Below are 21,677 nucleotides of genomic sequence, written 5' to 3' on the forward strand. Positions count from 1 at the left end.
GAAAACTGTGGAATGATCAGTACATCTGTTCACAAGATCTTAGCAGACATACATACACACAAATTTGAACAAATTAAAACTTTAGGGCTTTTTTATGGGAATTTCTCGAAATTGACTTAAATATTTAAAAAAAATTTAAATAGCCTAAAACTATTCTAAGAGTTGGGACGTTTGGTTCATGGGATACTAAGATCCTGCCTCACAGACAAACAAAAATACCCTACTACTGTATACAACAGTATAGCATAGGATCTGAGACTGTGTGTCTTTGAGTTTTTTTTTTTGTAGTGAAGGATCTTCCTAACCAACTAACCAATATGGTTCTCCTTTACATTGTAAGTTCACATAATTTTTGGGGAGGGTCAAATTTAACCATTCATGCATCCTTTATGGCCAAGTTACCAAATGAAACAGCAACAACATTACTTCAAATGCATTAACAATTTCGATGGTATTAAAATTTGAGAGCCTAAATGAAAGGACTATCCTTCATTTTTGATGGTATTTCTATTGTGAGTTCTCCATTGACGGTGACACAATTCTGGAAATCTGGAGCAATTTTTACCGGATGTTGCAACCTACAACTAACTCGTCCATTCTCTTGTAACACACAAATTATACTGATCCAAAACCAGCTGATTTTCTTTTTTCTGTTTGGAAGATTTTTTGTTTAATTTTTTTTGAGTAATCCTCATATAAAAGTAACAGAATAAAAGGATCTCGTTACCAAAGAATCAATATGGTTCTCCTTAATAGTGTAGCTTCTTATGAAAACTTTAACTGTCAAAGAATATCCTTCCAACAAATTGCAGCTTTCTTTTCTGAATATTAACGAAGAAATCCCCAAAAGCTGTAGTGGGATGAAGAGACATCTTAAATTTAGAGTGGCAAGACTACTTACAATTTCGCTTTTGAAAGAGAAAATACTTGAATATTTTATTTAAAAGTAAGGTTTAGTGACTTTTTTGTTTGTTGCCAGAAGAGATCTTAATGAATTATGCAATGTCCGATAAATTGGTGTAAACCCCCAATACGATAAACAACAGTATCTCCTCTGTAGGCTAAATTAGAGACTAGTTTCAATTAACCAATAAAGATTTAATGTGAGTGAGTACCAAAAGTTTTAAGGTCAAACAATGCCATGTTTATAAAACTTTTGGATCTACTGCAGTTCACGGTAAAATATTGCTGGTAACGAATATTGCTAAAAATCTATGAATTTTAAAGGCTGCTTGCTGCCAAACGGCTGAACGTACAGATCATACCCGCACACCATTTTAAGCGGTATAAGAAGTATAAGAAGGCCTACAAATAATCTGGAATAGCCAAGATCCAATGATGCACAGGGAAAGCTTCACTGAAGAAAAAACGCGTAAAATAGGCCTTTTTCACGCATTTATCTGCACTGCGAGATAACTATGCATTATTGATTTATGGCTATTCCAGATTATTTGTAGGCCTTCTTATGATGCTTAAAACAGTGTGCGGGGATGATCTGTACGTTCAGTCGTTTGACAGCTAGCAGCCGTTAAAATTCATAGATTTTTAGCAATATTCGTTACCAGCAATATTTTACTGTGAACTGCAGTAGATCCAAACTTTTAGTACCAGTGTAATTTCCAGAGATAAAAAGGGATGAGTCTACGGCCGATAAATTTATGTATATTCCTAATATGATACAAAAAATTACCACTTCTTTAGATTACAACCACGTGAGTTGTTATTTTTTTTAGTGGAATGGGGAAATCCTAATCTCATTATAACCTAACATAACAAAGTCGATTATAACATAAAGTAAAATAAACAAATTAATTTGGAGGATGAGGGGTTGTACTATGCTAGACTAGGCACTTAAAAGAAACCGCCATATTCTCTGAAGTACTCTGAAGAGTTAGAAGGTTTAGACATCCAACTGATTTTTCAAATTGTAAAAGGTTTATTTCATTTGGGGATACTTTAAAGAAAAAACTACAATTCAATAATCAAAATTTATTTTTATTTACAATTTAACAGATAGATTACGATATAAATTATAATAGATAAATACAACACCAAATATTAGACCACACATCTTCTCACACAACATGAACAGATTTTAATCCTGAAAATAAATATGGGTAGGTTGTCTGCTTCAAATAAAACTTGTATTTCTTGTCAAAGCAAATAGGATTATGTCAATATACTGTTTTAATAGTGGGTTCTTTCTCTCAAAGTGCCCATTAAGGGCAGAACCCCCCCCCCCCTCGAATTTAAAAAAATATTTTTCTATGTCTAGTCTAACCTCTAGTGGGTACTTACCCTGCGAGGCCACACTCTACACAGTATAATCTAAGGTAAACTCACAAGAAAAAACTACCCCGGTCCCCTACTCTTCTTTCAAATTATTTTGGAATAATGATAATCACAATAAGGAAAAACCATAATAATGTCCACTATATGGTATTTAAAAGTGATAATGCCTGGCAAATTATCGACATATTGATAATCTAATGAAATTTTGAAACAAATTTTAATAAAAACCAATGAAACATTAACCTATTAGGGAAAAGAAGGGAAACGTACTAAATCTTTCGGATCATGTACAGGAGACGAAGTTTTTCCGAAAAAGAGCCGAAATTACTTTTCTAAGATTTGAACTTACATGGGATAGGTTATTAGGTATGAGATAGAATCGATAATAAGGTAAATCGTTTGTAAATTATGCCAAGACGCCTCTATAGACACCTAATTCTGCCTTTTTCCTTCCATTCCATAAAAAAAGACCGGAATATCAATTTATAAAATTTGGGGGAAAAAAGTATTTATCGTCCACTATCCTGTACGCTATCTTTATAGTTGTCATTAAATGATGATAATATTTACCTGGCTAGCATGGAAACTTTCATATAGAACACTGTCTTGTTGCTAAACAAATAAGCAAAATTTTAGTGTTATAAAGTTGAATATATCTATAAGTCAAAGAAGTCCATCTGTCCATTTGAAGCTTAAAAACTCTATAACCGCTAGACAGACAAAGTTGTGTAATAGATTATGGTCCTTCTTCTTTTAAAAAAACTAGCGGCTTTGCCCCTAGCCTCTAGGGGCTTTGGCCTATGAGGTAATTTTTTAAAATTTACAAAATGTTGGGGGAGAATTTTCATTTTTAAGGGGGTTGGGGGTGTCCCATCCCACAAGAAAATAGCTTAAAACCACCACTTGACCAGTTGGTATATTCCCTGAAGAGTAGAATCCGATCGATTCAGTGGTTACTGAGATCTTAAGGGACAGACGGACAGACAGACATCATTCTACTTTGTATTATAGATATGAGGTAACATGTGGTGAAATTTTCCTTTATTTATCCTCCCTTGAGACTGGAGCCAGAGGCAAATGCACTAGTATCAAATTTTATCCGAATATTATAATAAATTATTCAAAAAATGTAAAATACCATAAAAAGTCGTCTTTTTACATCAGATGACATTTTCTCAGTAGCCAGTTCCTTCTCCTTCTTTAGGTTTTCCATCAGCTAAAATGATTGGGTAATTTTGCTACTAAATAAACGAATACGTTTTTCCGTCTGATGCTTAAGATTCCTTTAACTAATAAGCTGTTTCAGTTCTCCATTTTAAGGAAGCCTTACAAAAATCCCAGGATGGTTTTAGGCTATTGTATTTTTTTATTTAAATCTTAAGATGGTCTTAGGTGATTTTTCTCATCAAATTCGGAGCCCTTAGATGCTATGGATGCATCCGCTAATCCGTTCATTAAATTGATAGGATATGTGTGTCCATCTGTCTCTCTGTTTGTACCGAAGGTTCTATCTTACCGCTAATATGGTTCTCCTAGATTCTGAGAATTTAGGGGAGGGTACCATCACCAACCTAATAGAAATCAACCCCTCGCCACAAAAAAAAACACATTCTTTAAAACTTCTTTTTTTAAAAAATAAAAATTAAATTGGGGATTTTATCCCCCACCCTCCATCTCAACCTCAAGTGCCCCTAGAGGCCTCTTGGGGGGGGGGGGGTGTAACCGCTATGCACTCATACCTCAGTATTAGGTGCTGGGTGTACAAGTTTGAAAGGAATATCCAAGACAAGGTCGTTACTCATACCACTGAACACCAGCTTTACCTGAAAAAAAACCCGCCAAATATGTAAAGAAGTATTCTAACTGCAAATGAAAACAAATGGTCAATAATGCATTAAAGTTATGAAAATCTACACTAGAAAAATCAGACATCAAACTAATATAGTCTCTAGGAAAATCTAATTTTTGTTGATTTACTCTATTTGACCTTTTAGTAGTGCAGTTACTATTATATAAGCAGTTATTTAGGGTACTACATAGACTTATTCCAATAGCTTTAAAAAAACATATTCACATTCGTTTGCTTAAAAACTTTGAAGGCTTTTTATCAAATCATGATTTGGTTGTACAAATATTTATTGTTTAAAATTATCCACCAATAATTTAAATCCACGTTAGTTGTCCATTGCTAATTGTCCTATCTTATTACTGTATTACTTCAGTCTGAACGTCCATAAATCATCATATAATAAAAATTATCTTCAAATTCCACACCCACTCCCTAGAGGCCCTAATGGGCATAGAAGCTAGTTTTCATAAAAAGTACAGAAATAACAAATAAAACATGTAGTGTACAATATCTTTAGAGAAATTGTAGACCTACAGACAGAGCCAAGTTATACAGTAGCTTCGCTTCTCTACTTACTTTGACAACATATGTGACAACCACGCCCAGCTGATCATTATCATTTCCAGTAGATAAACTTGAAGAGGCTGAAAATAACATATTTTGTAGATTTTTATAAATTATTTGGGAGATTTTTTTTTTATCCTTTTATTTCCTGTTAGTCTGTTTCTTATAAGGTTATTTTCTTCAATCGAAAACAAAAACTTTATTTACAAGTCTCAAAGAAATTCTAGCTTCAAAATATTTGAATATTGAGTGCTTCGTATGGATAAAATACAATTTAATTTTAAACTTAGTTATAGAGATAATCCATCGTTATTATTTTTTTGATTAACCATAAATTATTCATATCAAGATATTGAGATATTTAGATCATATATTTTTTTTTCTTTAAAACTGCTAAAAATCTTTTAAATGGGCATACATCTTTTAAGTAATAATTACAGAGTTTTCTAAATTATACCTGACAGGAATCATGCAAATTTCAAAATCTTGATAAAACACTTTTTACAATAATAATTTACAGAACGAGTGACAAATGGACCGATTATAAATGTAAAAAGCTTTGCTGTAAAAAAATCAAAATATAAATATATAATAATTATTCAAACACTTTGCCAAATTCAAAAGTACACAAAGTTACAGAATAAGGACAAAACCAATATACAAGTACATAAATATAAATTATATCGTATTATAGACAGTTTTCTGCTGATAATGAAATCAATCACATTTTCTTGGACCTAAGAGGACTAGAAAACGATATAATACATGATTTTTCAGAATGGCTCAGAACTGGTTTACATCCTGTGGAAATGAATAATTATTACCTAAATTTAAATCAGTCTGATTTTTGCCAATCCATGCATCTAAACACAGGCCTCTGGAGGTTCCCTGAAATTAAACAACTAAAAATTTCAATATACTTGTATTTTATCAAGGAATTAGTTAACAACAAGGAGGACAACATCCATAAAAGCAAAAATCTAAAATCTATCGGAAGGCAAACGAACATTGATACTTGCAAATTGTCAGAATTTTTTTGATTTGTCGAAGAATTGTTTATATACAGGAAACAGTTTAATAACTTATTTGTACAATTTTACAATAGAGATTCTTCGGTATTAAGATTGTGTAATTATAACTGTCACTTAGTTTCAATCACCATCACCCCTCCCCCTCCTTCTCTTGAAATAAATTGAAAACAAATTAGGTGTTTAGTCTTTCGCTTGTTTGTTTCTTATTTTAGGTCAAGTTTTAGGTTATACTAGGTGCTAAATAGCTCTGAAGCGTTACAGCACCGCAGGTAGGGTCCTCAATGGGCTTAAGTATAGGTAAATAACGACAAACCCTTAGTAATTTGTAATTTATTTTTAGAGTAGAGGGGATGGTTCATTGTTTGATTGATACTGGGGGAAAACATCATTAACTGTAAAAGTGAAGTTACTTAATCGATATACATATTAATACTTAAAAGTTGCACCAGATTTTTCTTAGTTGAATAATGTAAGAATGGGGGGGATCCCCTCTTAATAGATGTACAAACCGACCTATAAATCTTCCATATTAGCAATCTAAATTGACGACATATTTATTTTCCCCTGTCAATATACATATTCACGTATTCTATATCCATTTGTTACTTACAATACAAGACTGAGCCAAAGGTTTGAGAGGAATTGTGTGTTGCAAATTTGATCCCGGCTCTATGGGACATCCATTTTCACTGTTCATACTGGCTACCTAGATATAAATTTATGAATGCTATTGTACATCCAGAGTAGTGGCTACCTAGAAAGGTAGAAAGTAGACTGGCAAATATATATTGGTAATATTGGACATCTATTTCCACTGTTCATACTGGCTACCTAGATGGAAAGTATAAAAAGATATATATACTGGCTCTATGGGACATCCATTTTCACTGTTCATACTGGTTACCTAGATAGATAGAAAGTAGATAGATGTATATTCTAATTTTTACTATCTAGATAGAAAGTAGAAATTTAGATATACTAGCTCTATAGGACATCCATTTTCATTGTTCATACTGGCTACCTAGATAGAAAGTAAATAGATATATAGAAAATAGAAAGATAGATAGTAAATTGATAATATACAGGTTCTATATCACTGTTCTTACTAGCTACCTAAATAGATAGAAAATAGAAAGATAGATATATTGACACTAAAGAACATCCATTTTAACTATTTACCCTGGCTACCTAAATAGATAAAAAGCTAGGTAAATAGATATACATTCTCTATTTGGATATCATTTTTCACTATTCACTGGTTACCTAGATAGATAGAAAGTAGATAGATAGATATTCATTTTTGCTATCTAGATAGATAGAAATAGAAATATAGATATAATCGCTCTATAGGGCATTTTTCATTGTACATACTGACTACCTAGATAGAAATTTAAAAAGTAGAAATATAGTATATTGGTAATTTTGAACATATAGGTGCTACCTAGATAGATAGAAAGTAGACAGATATACATATTTCATTAGACATCCATTTTTACTATCTATCTTTATTCTATTTTAATGTATCTAATATCTACATCATCCTTTTAAGCAACTGCTTTTGTGTTTATATTTCTTAAGCCATCAGCTGATTTCAAACACCAAATACAAAATAAGGACAGGGTCCCTGCCATTTATGGCAGGTAGCTGTCTGGATTATGCATCTATACTTAAACATTTATTGTGGCAATAATAAGCTATTATAATATTTGAAGGAAAACTAATAACAAAGTTGAACAAGATTTACCTTAACGCTGTAATTAGCATTTACTGTTGAGATAACAATGTTTTGTCTTACTGAGCACTAAACAAAAAAAGTAATTATATTTCTAAATATCAATACTTATTATTACATTCATTTTGGCTGGCATTTGGGATAGATGACCGTTTCCACATACGACTGACACTGTCCCCAACGACTATGTCCGTGTCTTTATATTTGTCAAAGTCAGTTTTTGAAGATGATTAAATTCCATCCACATATTATGACGTCATACGATAGAACAGCCAATGAGAGGCCAGTATACACTGCCATTGACCAATGGCTATTCTATCGTATGACGTCATAAAGGGGCTTTAATCATCTTCTCCTTTATTAATAAAGGTTTCGTGATTTAATGTTTGTATATCATCTAGTTACACAACTCATTTTTTTCTCTCTCTTTTTTTATGACAACTTAACATCTGCTTTTAAACTTACATTGTTTATCAATGGCTTTTTGTGTTTCGCCTTTTTTCTTTGTGTTATACTTTCAAATATTAATAAACTTATAGAGATTAAAGTAATTAACGTAATTGTTTTCATAATTTAGTTTTATTGATAACATGTGGCCTTCAAACGTTACGGCAGTAGAATCTTACATTCATGTTATTGCTATAGCACTAAAAAAATTGTGACAACCTTGATTTGCTTGATGAGCTTGTTGCTGTTGTTGTTGATGGTGAAGTTGACCGGGACCTCCTCCCCGTGGTAGAAATATTCCTTGGGCAGGCTGGCTTCCAGCAGCACTTTACCTGGAATAAAATAGCATAAAACCGTAGCCCGAGGGTAATGGGGATAGATGTCCAAAATTGTTTGGGGGGGGGGGGGGTAATTACCCTTTCCTAAGGTAGGGGTAAATTTTACATGGAGAGGGGGGTAAAATGAAAAATATTTTCATTCATTTACCACACCCCCCCCCCTTGGACGCTATTTTAGTTACTTTTCTGAAAAAGAGACTCCTTATTTTGAGTAAAACTTTGGAATCTAAGGGATAAGACAATGGAAGATAAATTAATGAATAAAATTACTTCTCCTGTAGATTAAAATTATTGGTTTAAAAGTTTGAACACTTATTGTTTGGAACCAAACGATCATAATATAATAATAACCCATTTATGAACCTACACATAAGATAACATGGTTATACAACTTTGGATACTAGTTTAATTTACAGTCACATGCCCACTCCCTACATGTTAAAACCACAGTCATTTATTTCGGCGTTAATTGAAAAAATAAATGATTTTTTTTCTATAAAAGTTAACCTGACGCAAATGTGAACTCTTTCTCCATTCTGTGTTTAGACACTTTTATTTTATTTATAGTCAATTTATATAGGCTACTATCTAAATATGTCTCTATCTGCATGTCTTTCTGTATTGAGTGGCACAATAGTAATTTGAGGACTAATATCTCATTATTTTTGAAAATTGAAATAAGAAAAGAATTTTTTCGATTTTTTGTTTTTACTTAGACTAGGTTAGGTTCTGGGTTCCAGCAGGGTTGGGTTGCAACATATAGAGGCCCCTCGGGGTTAGGGCCACATGCATGGGGTAAGCATAAAAAACTACACCCTCCCCCATATTAAATTTAATGAGGCGGGGTGGGGGAAAGGTTATAACTTATCTGAGCTTAACAGTCACTTTGTATGAAAGCACCGTCCCGACTTTTAAAACTAATAAAAAACAAAGAATTGCAAAATAGCTTCTGGTGAGAATGTATAATAATTTTAATCTTTAAATGTTCTGGTTTTGAATGAATATTGATAATGGAATAAAAGTTTTCCTGCCAATAGGTGGTTTCTGGGTTTTGTCTGCTGGTACATTTTGAGACTAAAAAGAAAAAAGGTTGGTCAATATTGTCTTTTTATTGAAATTTCCTTCCATTTTCAACATTAGTATCCATAGGGCGGTTTCAGCCTGCAGCTTTTGTCTTTTAGTAGCATTGACAATAGCTTGGATGAAAAAAGAATGATAAATTTTGACTTTTAAATACAAGAAGTTGGCAAATCAACAATTAAAGTTGGCTTAAATAAAAATAAAACTAAAAATCACTGAAGCATTTAAGCTAAAGTAATTTCTATTCATAAAGTATTGTCATACTGAAGGACTAACACACTCTGGTTATAGAGTAGCTGCGCTACTAATGAAAATTACCTTCTTTATTCTCATACTTGAAAAATTTGAAAATTCAATCAAATGTAATAATATATTAATTAAAAAGTAATTTTATGTAATTATTGCCAGAGAGTGGTCCCAAAGTTTTATGATAACAAACCTAATTTGATGACTTAATAACTTTGGGGACTATAGAATTTTGATTGCTTAGTTTAATAATTGAGTGTTCTTATGTTTCAACCACTAATTTTAATCTACAGAAGAATTAATTTTGTGTATCATCATTGAGGAATGTTTATCAACTATCAGCCATTGTCTTATCCCTTAAGATCCCCAAATTATTGCCCAATTAAGTTAGTTTTTTTCTAAAACAGTTGATAAATTTTTGTTGTTGTTAATTTTCAAATTCCTGATTACAGAGTCTTTGTTTCCTTCATAGTCGTCCTTGTTATTTGCAAGGTGAGCTTTTACAAGGTAGGTCACTCCCATACAATTCTAATACAAATATTAGTCATATTATTAGTAGCAAAGCTACTCTATATAACTAAGATATGTCCATATGTCCGTCCATATATTATTTTCAAGATGAGCTTTACTTGGTAGGTCACTCCCATACAATTCTAATACAAGTATTAGTCATATTAATAGTAGCAAAGCTACTCTACAAAACTAAGATATGTCCATATGTCCGTCCATATATTAATGCCAAGGTGAGCTTTTACAAGGTAGGTCACTCCCATACAATTCTAATACAAGTATTAGTCATATTATTAGTAGCAAAGCTACTCTATATAACTAAGATATGTCCATACGTCTGTCCATATATTATTTCCAAGGTCACTCCCATACAATTCTAATAATTTATATGAGTCATATTATTAGTAGCAAAGCTACTCTATATAACTAAGATATGTCTATATGTCTGTCCATATGTTATTTCCTAGTGAGCTTTTACTAGGTAGGTCACTCCCATACAATTCTAATACAAGTATTGGTCATATTATTATTAGCAAAGCTACTCAATATAACTAAGATATGTCTTTACGTCCGTCCATATATTGTTGCCAAGGTGAGCTTTTACAAGGTAGGTCACTCCCATACAATTTTAATACAAATATTAGTCATATTATTATTAGCAAAGCTACTTTATATAACTAAGGAATGTCAATACATCCGTCCATATATTATTTCCAAGGTGAGCTTTTACAAGGTAGGTCACTCCCATACAATTCTAATACAAGTATTAGTCATATTATTAGTAGCAAAGCTACTCTACAAAACTAAGATATGTTAATATGTCTGTTCATATGTTATTTCCTAGTGAGCTTTTACTAGGTAGGTCAATCCCATACAATTCTAATAAAATATTAGTCATATTATTTGTAGCAAAGCTACTCTATATAACTAAGATATGTCCATACGTCTGTTCATGTGTTATTTCCTAGTGAGCTTTTACTAGGTAGGTCACTCCCATACAATTCTAATACAAATATTAGTCATATTATTTATTTGAAGCAAAGCTACTCTACAAAACAAGATATGTCTATGCGTCCGTCCATATATTTCATTTCATTTCATTTCATATTATTTCCAAGGTGAGCTTTTACAATATAAGTCATTCCCATACAATTTTAATTTAAATATTAGTCATATTATTAGTAGCAAAGGTACTCTACAAAACTAAGATATGTCCATATGTCTGTCCATGTGTTATTTCCAAGGTGAGCTTTTACAAGGTAGGTCACTCCCATACAATTCTAATACAAATATTAGTCATATTATTAGTAGCAAAGCAACTCTATATAACTAAGATATGTCCATATGTCTGTCCATATGTTATTTTCAAGATGAGCTTTACTAGGTAGGTCACTCCCATACAATTCTAATACAAGTATTAGTCATATTATTAGTAGCAAAGCTACTCTATATAACTAAGATATGTTCATACGGCCGTCCATATATTATTTCCAAGGTGAGCTTTTACTAGGTAGGTCACTCCCATACAATTCTAATACAAATATTAGTCATATTATTAGTAGCAAAGCTACTCTATATAACTAAGATATGTCCATATGTCTGTCCATATATTATTTCCAAGGTGAGCTTTTACTAGGTAGGTCACTCCCATACAATTCTAATACAAATATTAGTCATATTATTAGTAGCAAAGCTACTCTATATAACTAAGATATTTCCATATGTCCGTCCATATATTATTTCCAAGATGAGCTTTTACTAGGTAGGTCACTCCCATACAATTCTAATAATTTATATTGGTCATATTATTATTAGCAAAGCTACTCTATATAACTAAGATATGTCCATACGTCTGTCCATATATTGTTTCCAAGGTGAGCTTTTACTAGGTAGGTCACTCCCATACAATTCTGATACATATATTAGTCATATTATTAGCTACTCTATATAACTAAGATATGTCCATACGTCTGTTCATGTGTTATTTCCAAGGTGAGCTTTTACTAGGTAGGTCACTCCCATACAATTCTAATACAAATATTAGTCCTATTATTAATAGCTAAGGTACTCTATATAACTAAGATATGTCCACATGTCTGTCCATATATTATTTCCAAGGTGAGCTTTTACAAGGTAGGTAACTCCCATACAATTCTAATACAAATATTAGTCATATTATTAGTAGCAAAGCTACTCTATATAACTAAGATATGTTAATATGTCTGTCCATATATTATTTGCAAGGTGAGCTTTTACTAGGTAGGTCACTCCCATACAATTCTAATACAAATATTAGTCATATTATTATTAGCAAAGCTACTCTATATAACTAAAATATGTCCATATGTCTGTCCACATATATTATTTCCAAGGTGAGCTTTTACTAGGTAGGTCACTCCCATACAATTCTAATACAAATATTAGTCATATTATTAATAGCTAAGGTACTCTATATAACTAAGATATGTTAATATGTCTGTCTATATATTATTTCCAAGGTGAGCTTTTACTAGGTAGGTAACTCCCATACAATTCTAATACAAATATTAGTCATATTATTAGTAGCAAAGCTACTCTATATAACTAAGATATGTTAATATGTCTGTCCATATATTATTTGCAAGGTGAGCTTTTACTAGGTAGGTCACTCCCATACAATTCTAATACAAATATTAGTCATATTATTATTAGCAAAGCTACTCTATATAACTAAAATATGTCCATATGTCTGTCCACATATATTATTTCCAAGGTGAGCTTTTACTAGGTAGGTCACTCCCATACAATTCTAATACAAATATTAGTCATATTATTTGTAGCAAAGCTACTCTATATAACTAAGATATGTCCATATGTCTGTCCATGTGTTATTTGCAAGATGAGCTTTACTAGGTAGGTCACTCCCATACAATTCTAATACAAATATTAGTCATATTATTAATAGCTAAGGTACTCTATATAACTAAGATATGTTAATATGTCTGTCTATATATTATTTCCAAGGTGAGCTTTTACTAGGTAGGTAACTCCCATACAATTCTAATACAAATATTAGTCATATTATTAGTAGCAAAGCTACTCTATATAACTAAGATATGTTAATATGTCTGTCCATATATTATTTGCAAGGTGAGCTTTTACTAGGTAGGTCACTCCCATACAATTCTAATACAAATATTAGTCATATTATTATTAGCAAAGCTACTCTATATAACTAAAATATGTCCATATGTCTGTCCACATATATTATTTCCAAGGTGAGCTTTTACTAGGTAGGTCACTCCCATACAATTCTAATACAAATATTAGTCATATTATTAATAGCTAAGGTACTCTATATAACTAAGATATGTTAATATGTCTGTCTATATATTATTTCCAAGGTGAGCTTTTACTAGGTAGGTAACTCCCATACAATTCTAATACAAATATTAGTCATATTATTAGTAGCAAAGCTACTCTATATAACTAAGATATGTTAATATGTCTGTCCATATATTATTTGCAAGGTGAGCTTTTACTAGGTAGGTCACTCCCATACAATTCTAATACAAATATTAGTCATATTATTAGTAGCAAAGCTACTCTATATAACTAAGATATTCTGTAAGTCCAAGGTGAGCTTTTACTTTTTTCTTTTGTCGTATCCCTTACGCTTCCAAAGCTATAGAAAAAAGCTATTTTTAATTTTTTTTTACATTTAAAAAATGTTTTTGACCCTAATCCTAATATATAAAGCAGTAAGAATTTTCAGAAGCCAAAGACCCCGATAAAAGCCGAATTTTTTGTTCTTTTTTAAGGAAGCTTTATAATGTATTAGGATAGTTTTAGGCTATTTTTCTGACCTCCCCCACCTGTCTGAAATTAAAATATAAGTTGGTCTGTCATTTCTTTTTTTACCTTTTCTGGAATATCTTCATCTTCGTTGCAAATTAGAACAGAATTTGGGGCCAAGTCTGGAAACTAAACAAAATAAATATAAAGGTATATAGGCGTTCAAGCTTTTTCGTTGTTTAGGGTATAAAATGAGGGGTTTTAAAGGTTTGTGGTGGTGTTTTTTTAAAACAAAAAAATTATAAAATAACTCAAAGTTAGAAGAACAAACGAAAAACATCTCCAACCATCTTTTTTTTCTTCAACTTTTTAAAGTAGGCGAAGGGTTTAGTGCTCAACAATGCATTTTGAGGGAAATTGCCGTTTCAATTGTATTACCTTCAAAGTAAATGGAACAGCCCCCTTTCCAAGTCTTTTTATCATAACACTCTGGAATTTTGTCTCCTCCTTCACATCTTTAACATTTACCTGAAAAATTATAATTTCTAGTTTTAACAATAATTTGTCGCATCTTAGTGAGGGATCTAAAGGGATAAGACAATGGTCGACTAATTAATGTATATTCCAAATGATGACATACAAAATTAGTGACAGTTTTTTTTTTCTTCTGAGGGCTATTACTTTTGGGAAAGTGTATGTACTCTCACTCAACCCAATTAAAATCCTTATTTAAACCTATAAGAAACCTCACTGAAAAGGAGAAACATACAGGTTTAACTGTTAGCGAGGTATTAAGCCACATACATAGAAACATCCTCTTACTTTTATTAAAGTATACCTGTTTCCTATCAATGATGAGCTCCTTCTTGAATGATACGCCCATGACCTCATCCTCTTCCTTGCCATGACGGAACTGGACAACCAGCTGCACATACACCACCCGGCCTCCCTTCAGACAGGCATCCCAGTCCTGTAATAATAATTATTATAGCTGAGAACCTCCTAGCAATGACAACTGGACAACAAATTGTACATACACCACTCGACCACCTTTCAGACAGGCATCCCAGTCCTGGAATACAAGTTATTATGGCTCAGAACCTTCTTGCTATGACAGAACTGTACAACCAGTTGTACATTCACCACCTGGCCACCCTTCAAACAGGCATCCCAGTTCTGTAATATAAATTATTATGCCAGGCCTTCCTTCAGAAAGGCATCCCAGTCCTGTAATAACAATTATTAAAACTCAGAAATCCTTGCCATGACGGAACTGGACAACCTGCTGTGCATTCACCACCTTCCCACCCTTCAGACAGATATCCCAGTCCTGTAATAACAATTATTATGGATTGAAAATCCTTCCTATGGCAGAACTAAACCACCACTAGCTTTACATACACCACCACCCTTCAAACAGGCATCCCAGTCCTGTGATAACAATTATTATGACTGAGAATCTTCTTGCCAGGACGGAACTGTACCACAAACTGTGCATACACCACCATTAGTGGATAAAATATTGGTTAATAAGAGTTCAGACTATGAAGGTCAAATTTTCCTTCTCTCCCTGCCATAATTTGAAGATTTTATAATCTTTTTTAAATAGGTTTAGCTGGACAGGTACAGCTGGATAAACTCTAGTGATACACCATGAAGTATATTTATCTGGTGTTTCCTAAACTAAGTTTGCTAATGAAGAATATAATTACGCGGCCAACATCCTATAGAGAACCAACTCTTTCATTACTTGACCTTTGTCTTGAAGTCATAATAATCCGCCAATTTAGGTTAAGCATTTTTCCAACTCTTAATAGAATGTCGTGCACCTGACAAAGAAGCGGTAAGAACAAGTTTTAACGTCTCTAGTTATGACTCAGTGTTAGGCGAATATTAATCACTTATCACATACCAGATAAAAAACGGGTTATGCGTTGTTCCTGGAATATATATCCATACCTCTGAAAATAATACTCCATGTACTTGTTCTAGGCTTCCCTCGCACTGCACATACTCTCTCTGGTTCATATACAGGTAAAATTTACCTGAAAATTTATATTTGGAAATTCTTTATATAAAAGTAACGGGATGTCTTTCTACCAGTGTGTAAATGAGTTTTGCGATAGATCTTGCTAACCGCTGAAACGATACAGTTCTCCCTTACAGTGATGATTCTTATACATATCAAAAACCTCTTACAGGAGAGTCTGCTGTCAATGACACTAAATGTTAACCAACCAAGGATAACTATCCAAACACCCAGGGTATTAGGTAACAAACAACGGACAACCAACTCTTTGATCGCACAACCTTTATCTGGAAGTCCCGACTGTGCATGGTAATGAGTTGCGCCCGTTATCGGCCAACACAACCCCCCCCCCCCACCCCACTACTCTTACTATTAATTATGTCGCAGCAGTAGGAACCATTTTTATCGTCTTTAGTTTTAATGCTGTGTTAAGCAGAGATTCGAACCTACCACCACCCCCCAGACGACGAGCGAATGCGCCAAGAATTGAGAAAAAAACATATCTTACCGTTCGGAGATGCCTTTTTAAATATTTTTACACTTGTTCCCATTTTGGAAAATAATATCTTCTAAATCATAGTTTGTTTATTTTACATTTTTTGTATTAATTACTTTATTTTATTTGATATACACAATGTTATACTCAAGTGTTAAAATGTAAGACAAATTTACACAGAATTTTTGTTAAGACTTGCACTGACACTATTTTTTTTGTTGACTATATTTGTTTTCGTTTGTCTGATTTGATGAGGTTCGCTTTTATGGATGTGGTCCTCTTTGTTTATATAAATACTAGCGTCTAGGCCCCTAATACACTTAAGTAAAGGGGGCTAAGTCGATCCTCTATTTTCCATTTTTATTTTGAAACGAAAAAGTCAAAGAATTTTTTTTCTGGGTATTTTTTTAGGGGCAATTTTTCTTGGGAGGGTGGAGTTAACATCACCCAAAATAGTTATAAATCTTCAATGGATCTTTAGGAAGCTTCAGTATGAAGGAGAGAACCATATCGGTCCTATGGTTAGCGAGGTCTTAAGGTACAAACACGCAGAAAGACTTCCTGTTACTTTGCAGGACGTATCAGTAGCCTGTACTAACAAATACTAACTGGTTTTTTTTAACAAGTAAACCTTTATTTTGCATTATTCTTCAGAAATTTGTAATTATAATCTCTCTTTATGTATTAGAGAGACAGGGATCTTAAGGGATAATACAATGGACAATAAGTTGAATTACATCCTCTATGATAATAAACTTAGTTACCACATCTAAAGACTAAAAAGTTTGGAAAAAGACAATCAAAATTAAATATTATACCCAAAAATAAGAATAATCAAACGTGTTTCTAAAACTTTGGTTACCAGTGTAATTTAAAGCCTAATGTCCCCTCCCTCCCTGTGTACTATGATTGTATATTTGTTTGTATGTTTGTGTACAAGAACAAATTTGAAAGAGAGCGATGTAAAAATTAAAAAAGCCTAGAAAACAAAGATGACAACATCCATAAGTAGGTAGTGATTTTGTGCTAAGAACTCCATCAATGCGTATAAGAATGAAGTGGACAATGGACTGTTAATTACACTGGTACTCAAAGTATTATCATATCTCATAAACTTTGGGTACTTTATTATATTTTGATTGGTAGTTTCTAAACTTGTAGTGTATAATTATGTTAACCAATAATTTTAAGGGTTAATTTTATTTATCATTATTGGTGATGGTTATCAATTTATCATCAGACAACAGACTGACAAAGTCATACAATTATAGAGCAGCCATGCTACCTAAAATTGTGTAACACAATGTATGTGTGTCTGTCTGTCTGTGTGTAACTGTAATGTCCTTAGCATAATAAGAATCCTTACAATTTTCAAGCATAAGTATAATCTTATTCTTACTTATATTTATATGATCAAGTACAAAAATTTAATTATTGCATCGTATTATCAACAGCTTTTTCACGAAAATAAAAATTTACAATTATAACATTATAACCGATTTTTTAGCCCCCAGATGTCAAAGGCACAGGCTAAAAAAAACTGGTTTTAATCTTATAATTGTACATTTTTATAGTCATAGAAAATTGGATATAAAACGGTGCTATACATAATCTTTAGTATGGCAGAGAAACGGTTCTAATCCACCGGATATTAATCGGTTTCGGAACGATACTGAAAAAACTTTTAAATTTCTTTTCAAAAACAACCAACTATAACCATTACTTCAGATACTAACAAAGTTTCTAATCACTTTACAAATCTGATCAAAATTGAGGCATGTCAGTATCGTCCCATTTATTTCAAACTTACTCAAACAGTTAGGTATTTTGGTGCAAATTAGAAAACTCTTTGACCCTAAAGGTTTTTTACCAATCCATCAATTTACAGTCCAATGTCCCCCTCCCTCTTTGGCTATGAGTACATATGATTTAAAGGCCTTTTGTGTTTTAATAAGGGAAGTATCAATTTACAGTCTAACGTCCCTCCCTCCCTATCTAAAAGTATATATATATGGCATTTAAACAAGGATGACAACATCCTTAAAAGCAAATCTCTGAAATCAGACTGTAGAACAAACGAACATGAACACTTGCAGAGCATCATAACTTAATGAACACTATATCATTGTATGTAAATTGTATGTAATTTGTTGCAAAATTGATTAAATTTATGGATACTGTTTAAGGACATACTTAGGACTTGATTATAGAGATGCTTCTTTTAAAATATATATCTTAGTTGTCTAAGGAATACTTGTCTGAAAGATTAGATGAATAAGATCATTGTATAATATAAAAATTCTTATAAAATTAGCAAGTTCAAAATGTACGTAAAGTTAGGGACGAACTGACCCTAATTATAGAAAAATTTCGCTTAAAATAGGTGACAAATGAAATGTTTATATTGTAGATGAGTTAATATGTAAAATTTCCAGCAGTTGTAAGTTATCTTTGCATTTAGTTTTATAGTTAATTCTAGGGCTCGGCAGCAGCTCGTCATCTGCGACTAAGCCTCAAATTTAAATCCGTTTGAATGATTTGAAAACAGGGGTTTCCATAATTGGGTCAGGTTTAGACTTTCAGGTGCTTATTAAAATTGTAAGAGGTTGATTTCTCTTAGGCGTACAGGCGGCTTACGCGCGGCTGCCGAGCCCTGGCTAAATCTATACTTTTACCTTATATGAATTTATTTCAAGGTTTTATTTTACTAATGAATGAAGTTTTCTATTGTCAAAATGTACAAAAAATTATTTATGATTTATTATATACTTAACCGTTGCAGTTATTTATTTATTTTAGGTTATAGACAAGGGGTAGTTAATTGTACAGAGACATTTTAGGAAGTGGTCGAAAAAAATAGCAGAGTAGTTAACCTCATAATAAAAATGTGTTAGTGTGTGTGTCTGTCTGTCTGTGCCGAAGGATCTCGCGAACCGGTGATATGGTTCCCATTTACAATAAAGCTTCTCATAGGTCCTGGACAGTGACACGATTATACCTATTTTTGAGGAGGGTAGCACCAATCTCGCCCTTATAGAAAAATCCCCCCAATCTATTTTTTTAAACAAAAATAAAAATGAAGGGAGGTGGACTCCCCTCCCTCCTCCTCACCTCAAGTTTTCCTGAAGGCCTCTAGGGGTATATTATAGACATTTTTTTGAGAATAGTAAATTGAAAAGAAGTAATATGGGTCTTGTTATGTCGGCCCCGAGTGGTCAAATTACAAAATTGTGTATAATAGGATTTATCAGTATGGTTAAGAACTGGTTCTAATCCAGAAGATAGTAGGATAGGTTTTGAAGCCATACTGGATTTATATAATCAGAACTTGTTGGCGTACTATTTCAAGTAAATTATATTACAAAATAATCATTGCAAAAACTTAGCATAAAATATTTGCCTAGATTAGAAGCCTTACCATTTAGGTAATATATCATAATATTAATTTTTCTATGCGATAATTATCATAATTAATATTATTGAAAGCGAAGCTTTTCTATATATAGTGTTGTACCTTCCATTCGTACGTCCGTAGCAGACATTAATAATGGGTTTAGGCGTATATGAATTGCTCTGTCATTTGAGAACATTGCATGATGATTACTTTAACGTAGCATCTCTATAATCCATACAATTAATTCCGAATGTCCATTAAACCTTCGCCAGTTTTGAATTCTCTAAATCCAAGTATAGCTCATTAACCAAATACTATATTTCAGCAATTTTTGGATAGATACATGCAGACTTAAAAACAATTTTAGGGTCATGGAAAGAAAACGAAGTTGCAGGTTTCATCGTATTTTCACAGTAGCTTTTGCATTGAAAGGTTATTTTAGGTTTTGTTAGGTGAAGTAAATGTTAATGATTGCCCCGCAGGGTTATAAAATATTCCCCGCAGGGGCTAGAAATAGGAGAAAAGCCCATGTGAAAATTCTTATTCTATATTTGTAAATGTTCGTTTGACTGAACGTTCGATTTGTTAATCTTCGCTTTATGAATGTTGTCATCCTTGTTCAAATTGTTATGATTTTTTTGGTAAACAAATGTACTATATAAATTGTTCCTAGGACAATAGTCGGAGTGGACCTAGCCTATTTTTAATACGTAACCCCTGCGGAGGTCTTATACGTACATTTATGTCTTAACCTTACCTAACCTGCATAAATAATTAACCCTTACAGATCGGGGGGGGGGGGGTCATATTGACCCCCCCCTCTAGTTTTTTCAATGTCATTTTTTTGTAGGTAAGATAGAGAGTTGTGACTTCATGACTTTTTAAGTTTAGTAATTATACGTCGGCAAGAGTTGATCTTATAAGGATATCTGGTCTGTGTCGGTCATGGCGTCCGGTCAAAGTCGGTTAGGTGGCACCAAATTTAGAAAAAATTCTAAATAAATCTTAATAATGACTTATGTGTTTAAGGTAGAAACCTAGATTTTTTTGGTGAATACTTAGATATCAATGACCTTCTGAGAAAAGTGGTGTTATGACCGTTTGACCGCTCCCTAACCGACTTTATGACCAATTTTTGTCCGGCTTTTACTACAGACATATATCATGAATATCGTGGCTTCTATTACAGCTAGAGATCTATAATTTTTTTTGGTAAATCCTTGAGCAACATTTAACAGGTAAAAATATTAATTGGCGCCGCCAACCGCTGTTTTTCCGCCGTAACCGCCGAAAATGGCGGTTTCCGTTATTTGCCCTTTTTCGGCGATGATCAGAAAAAGTAATTTTTTTTGTTATGAAAAAAAAAGTTCGTCCTAAAATTTGGTCATCCTAGCTGCAAAATTGGCCGCTCCACAGCTGTTTTAATATTTAGCGGCTGGCCGCTAAAAAGCGGCTAAGGAGCGGTCTGACCGCTATGACTAGAAAAAGTAATTTTCTCTAAAAATACAAATGAACCACCAGAAAATTTTTTTATGTCTCTAACTGTAACAGGAGCCGAGATAGAGGGGGGGTCAATATACCCCCCCCCCGTCTCCCGATCTATCAAGGTGGGAATTGGGGCCCGATCTGTAAGGGTTAACTAACATAATATTTTAGATACTCCTTTGTTGGTTTGTCCAAGAACCCAAAAACATGTACTGTAAATTTTTTTAGGGCTGCTTAAATAATAGCCCGAAACCTGCCTGTACCTCATATATCGAAGAATCTAAGTTTCTCCCGAACACCATAATAATCTTGATATACATAATACATATTTCTTAGATGACATATTTCGACATAATGCTATCCTTACTTATATCCTAAAAGTTTTTACAATAACACCACAAAAAAGTTAG

At 32.8% G+C, this 21,677-nt stretch overlaps 1 protein-coding gene across 1 annotated transcript; it reads right to left on the reverse strand.

Annotated features, from left to right (window-relative positions):
* Positions 1–1,916: 1,916 nt before the first annotated feature.
* On the reverse strand, positions 1,917–16,479 carry LOC145304620 (phosrestin-1-like). The gene is made up of 18 exons (XM_080146540.1): positions 16,401–16,479; positions 15,823–15,908; positions 14,702–14,833; positions 14,302–14,391; positions 13,990–14,052; positions 10,022–10,107; positions 9,652–9,667; positions 9,281–9,327; positions 8,761–8,789; positions 8,135–8,247; positions 7,481–7,537; positions 6,347–6,442; positions 5,530–5,593; positions 4,718–4,785; positions 4,032–4,115; positions 3,431–3,508; positions 2,863–2,904; positions 1,917–2,101 (listed from the first exon to the last, which is right to left on the reverse strand). The coding sequence occupies exons 1-18, from the start codon at positions 16,441–16,443 to the stop codon at positions 2,096–2,098; spliced, it is 1,200 nt and encodes a 399-aa protein (XP_080002666.1). The 5' UTR covers positions 16,444–16,479; the 3' UTR covers positions 1,917–2,095.
* Positions 16,480–21,677: the final 5,198 nt, after the last annotated feature.

This window comes from Acartia tonsa, chromosome 13, assembly GCF_053477335.1.
Source record: "Acartia tonsa isolate MP-2025a chromosome 13, ASM5347733v1, whole genome shotgun sequence".
Taxonomy (NCBI): domain Eukaryota; kingdom Metazoa; phylum Arthropoda; class Copepoda; order Calanoida; family Acartiidae; genus Acartia; species Acartia tonsa.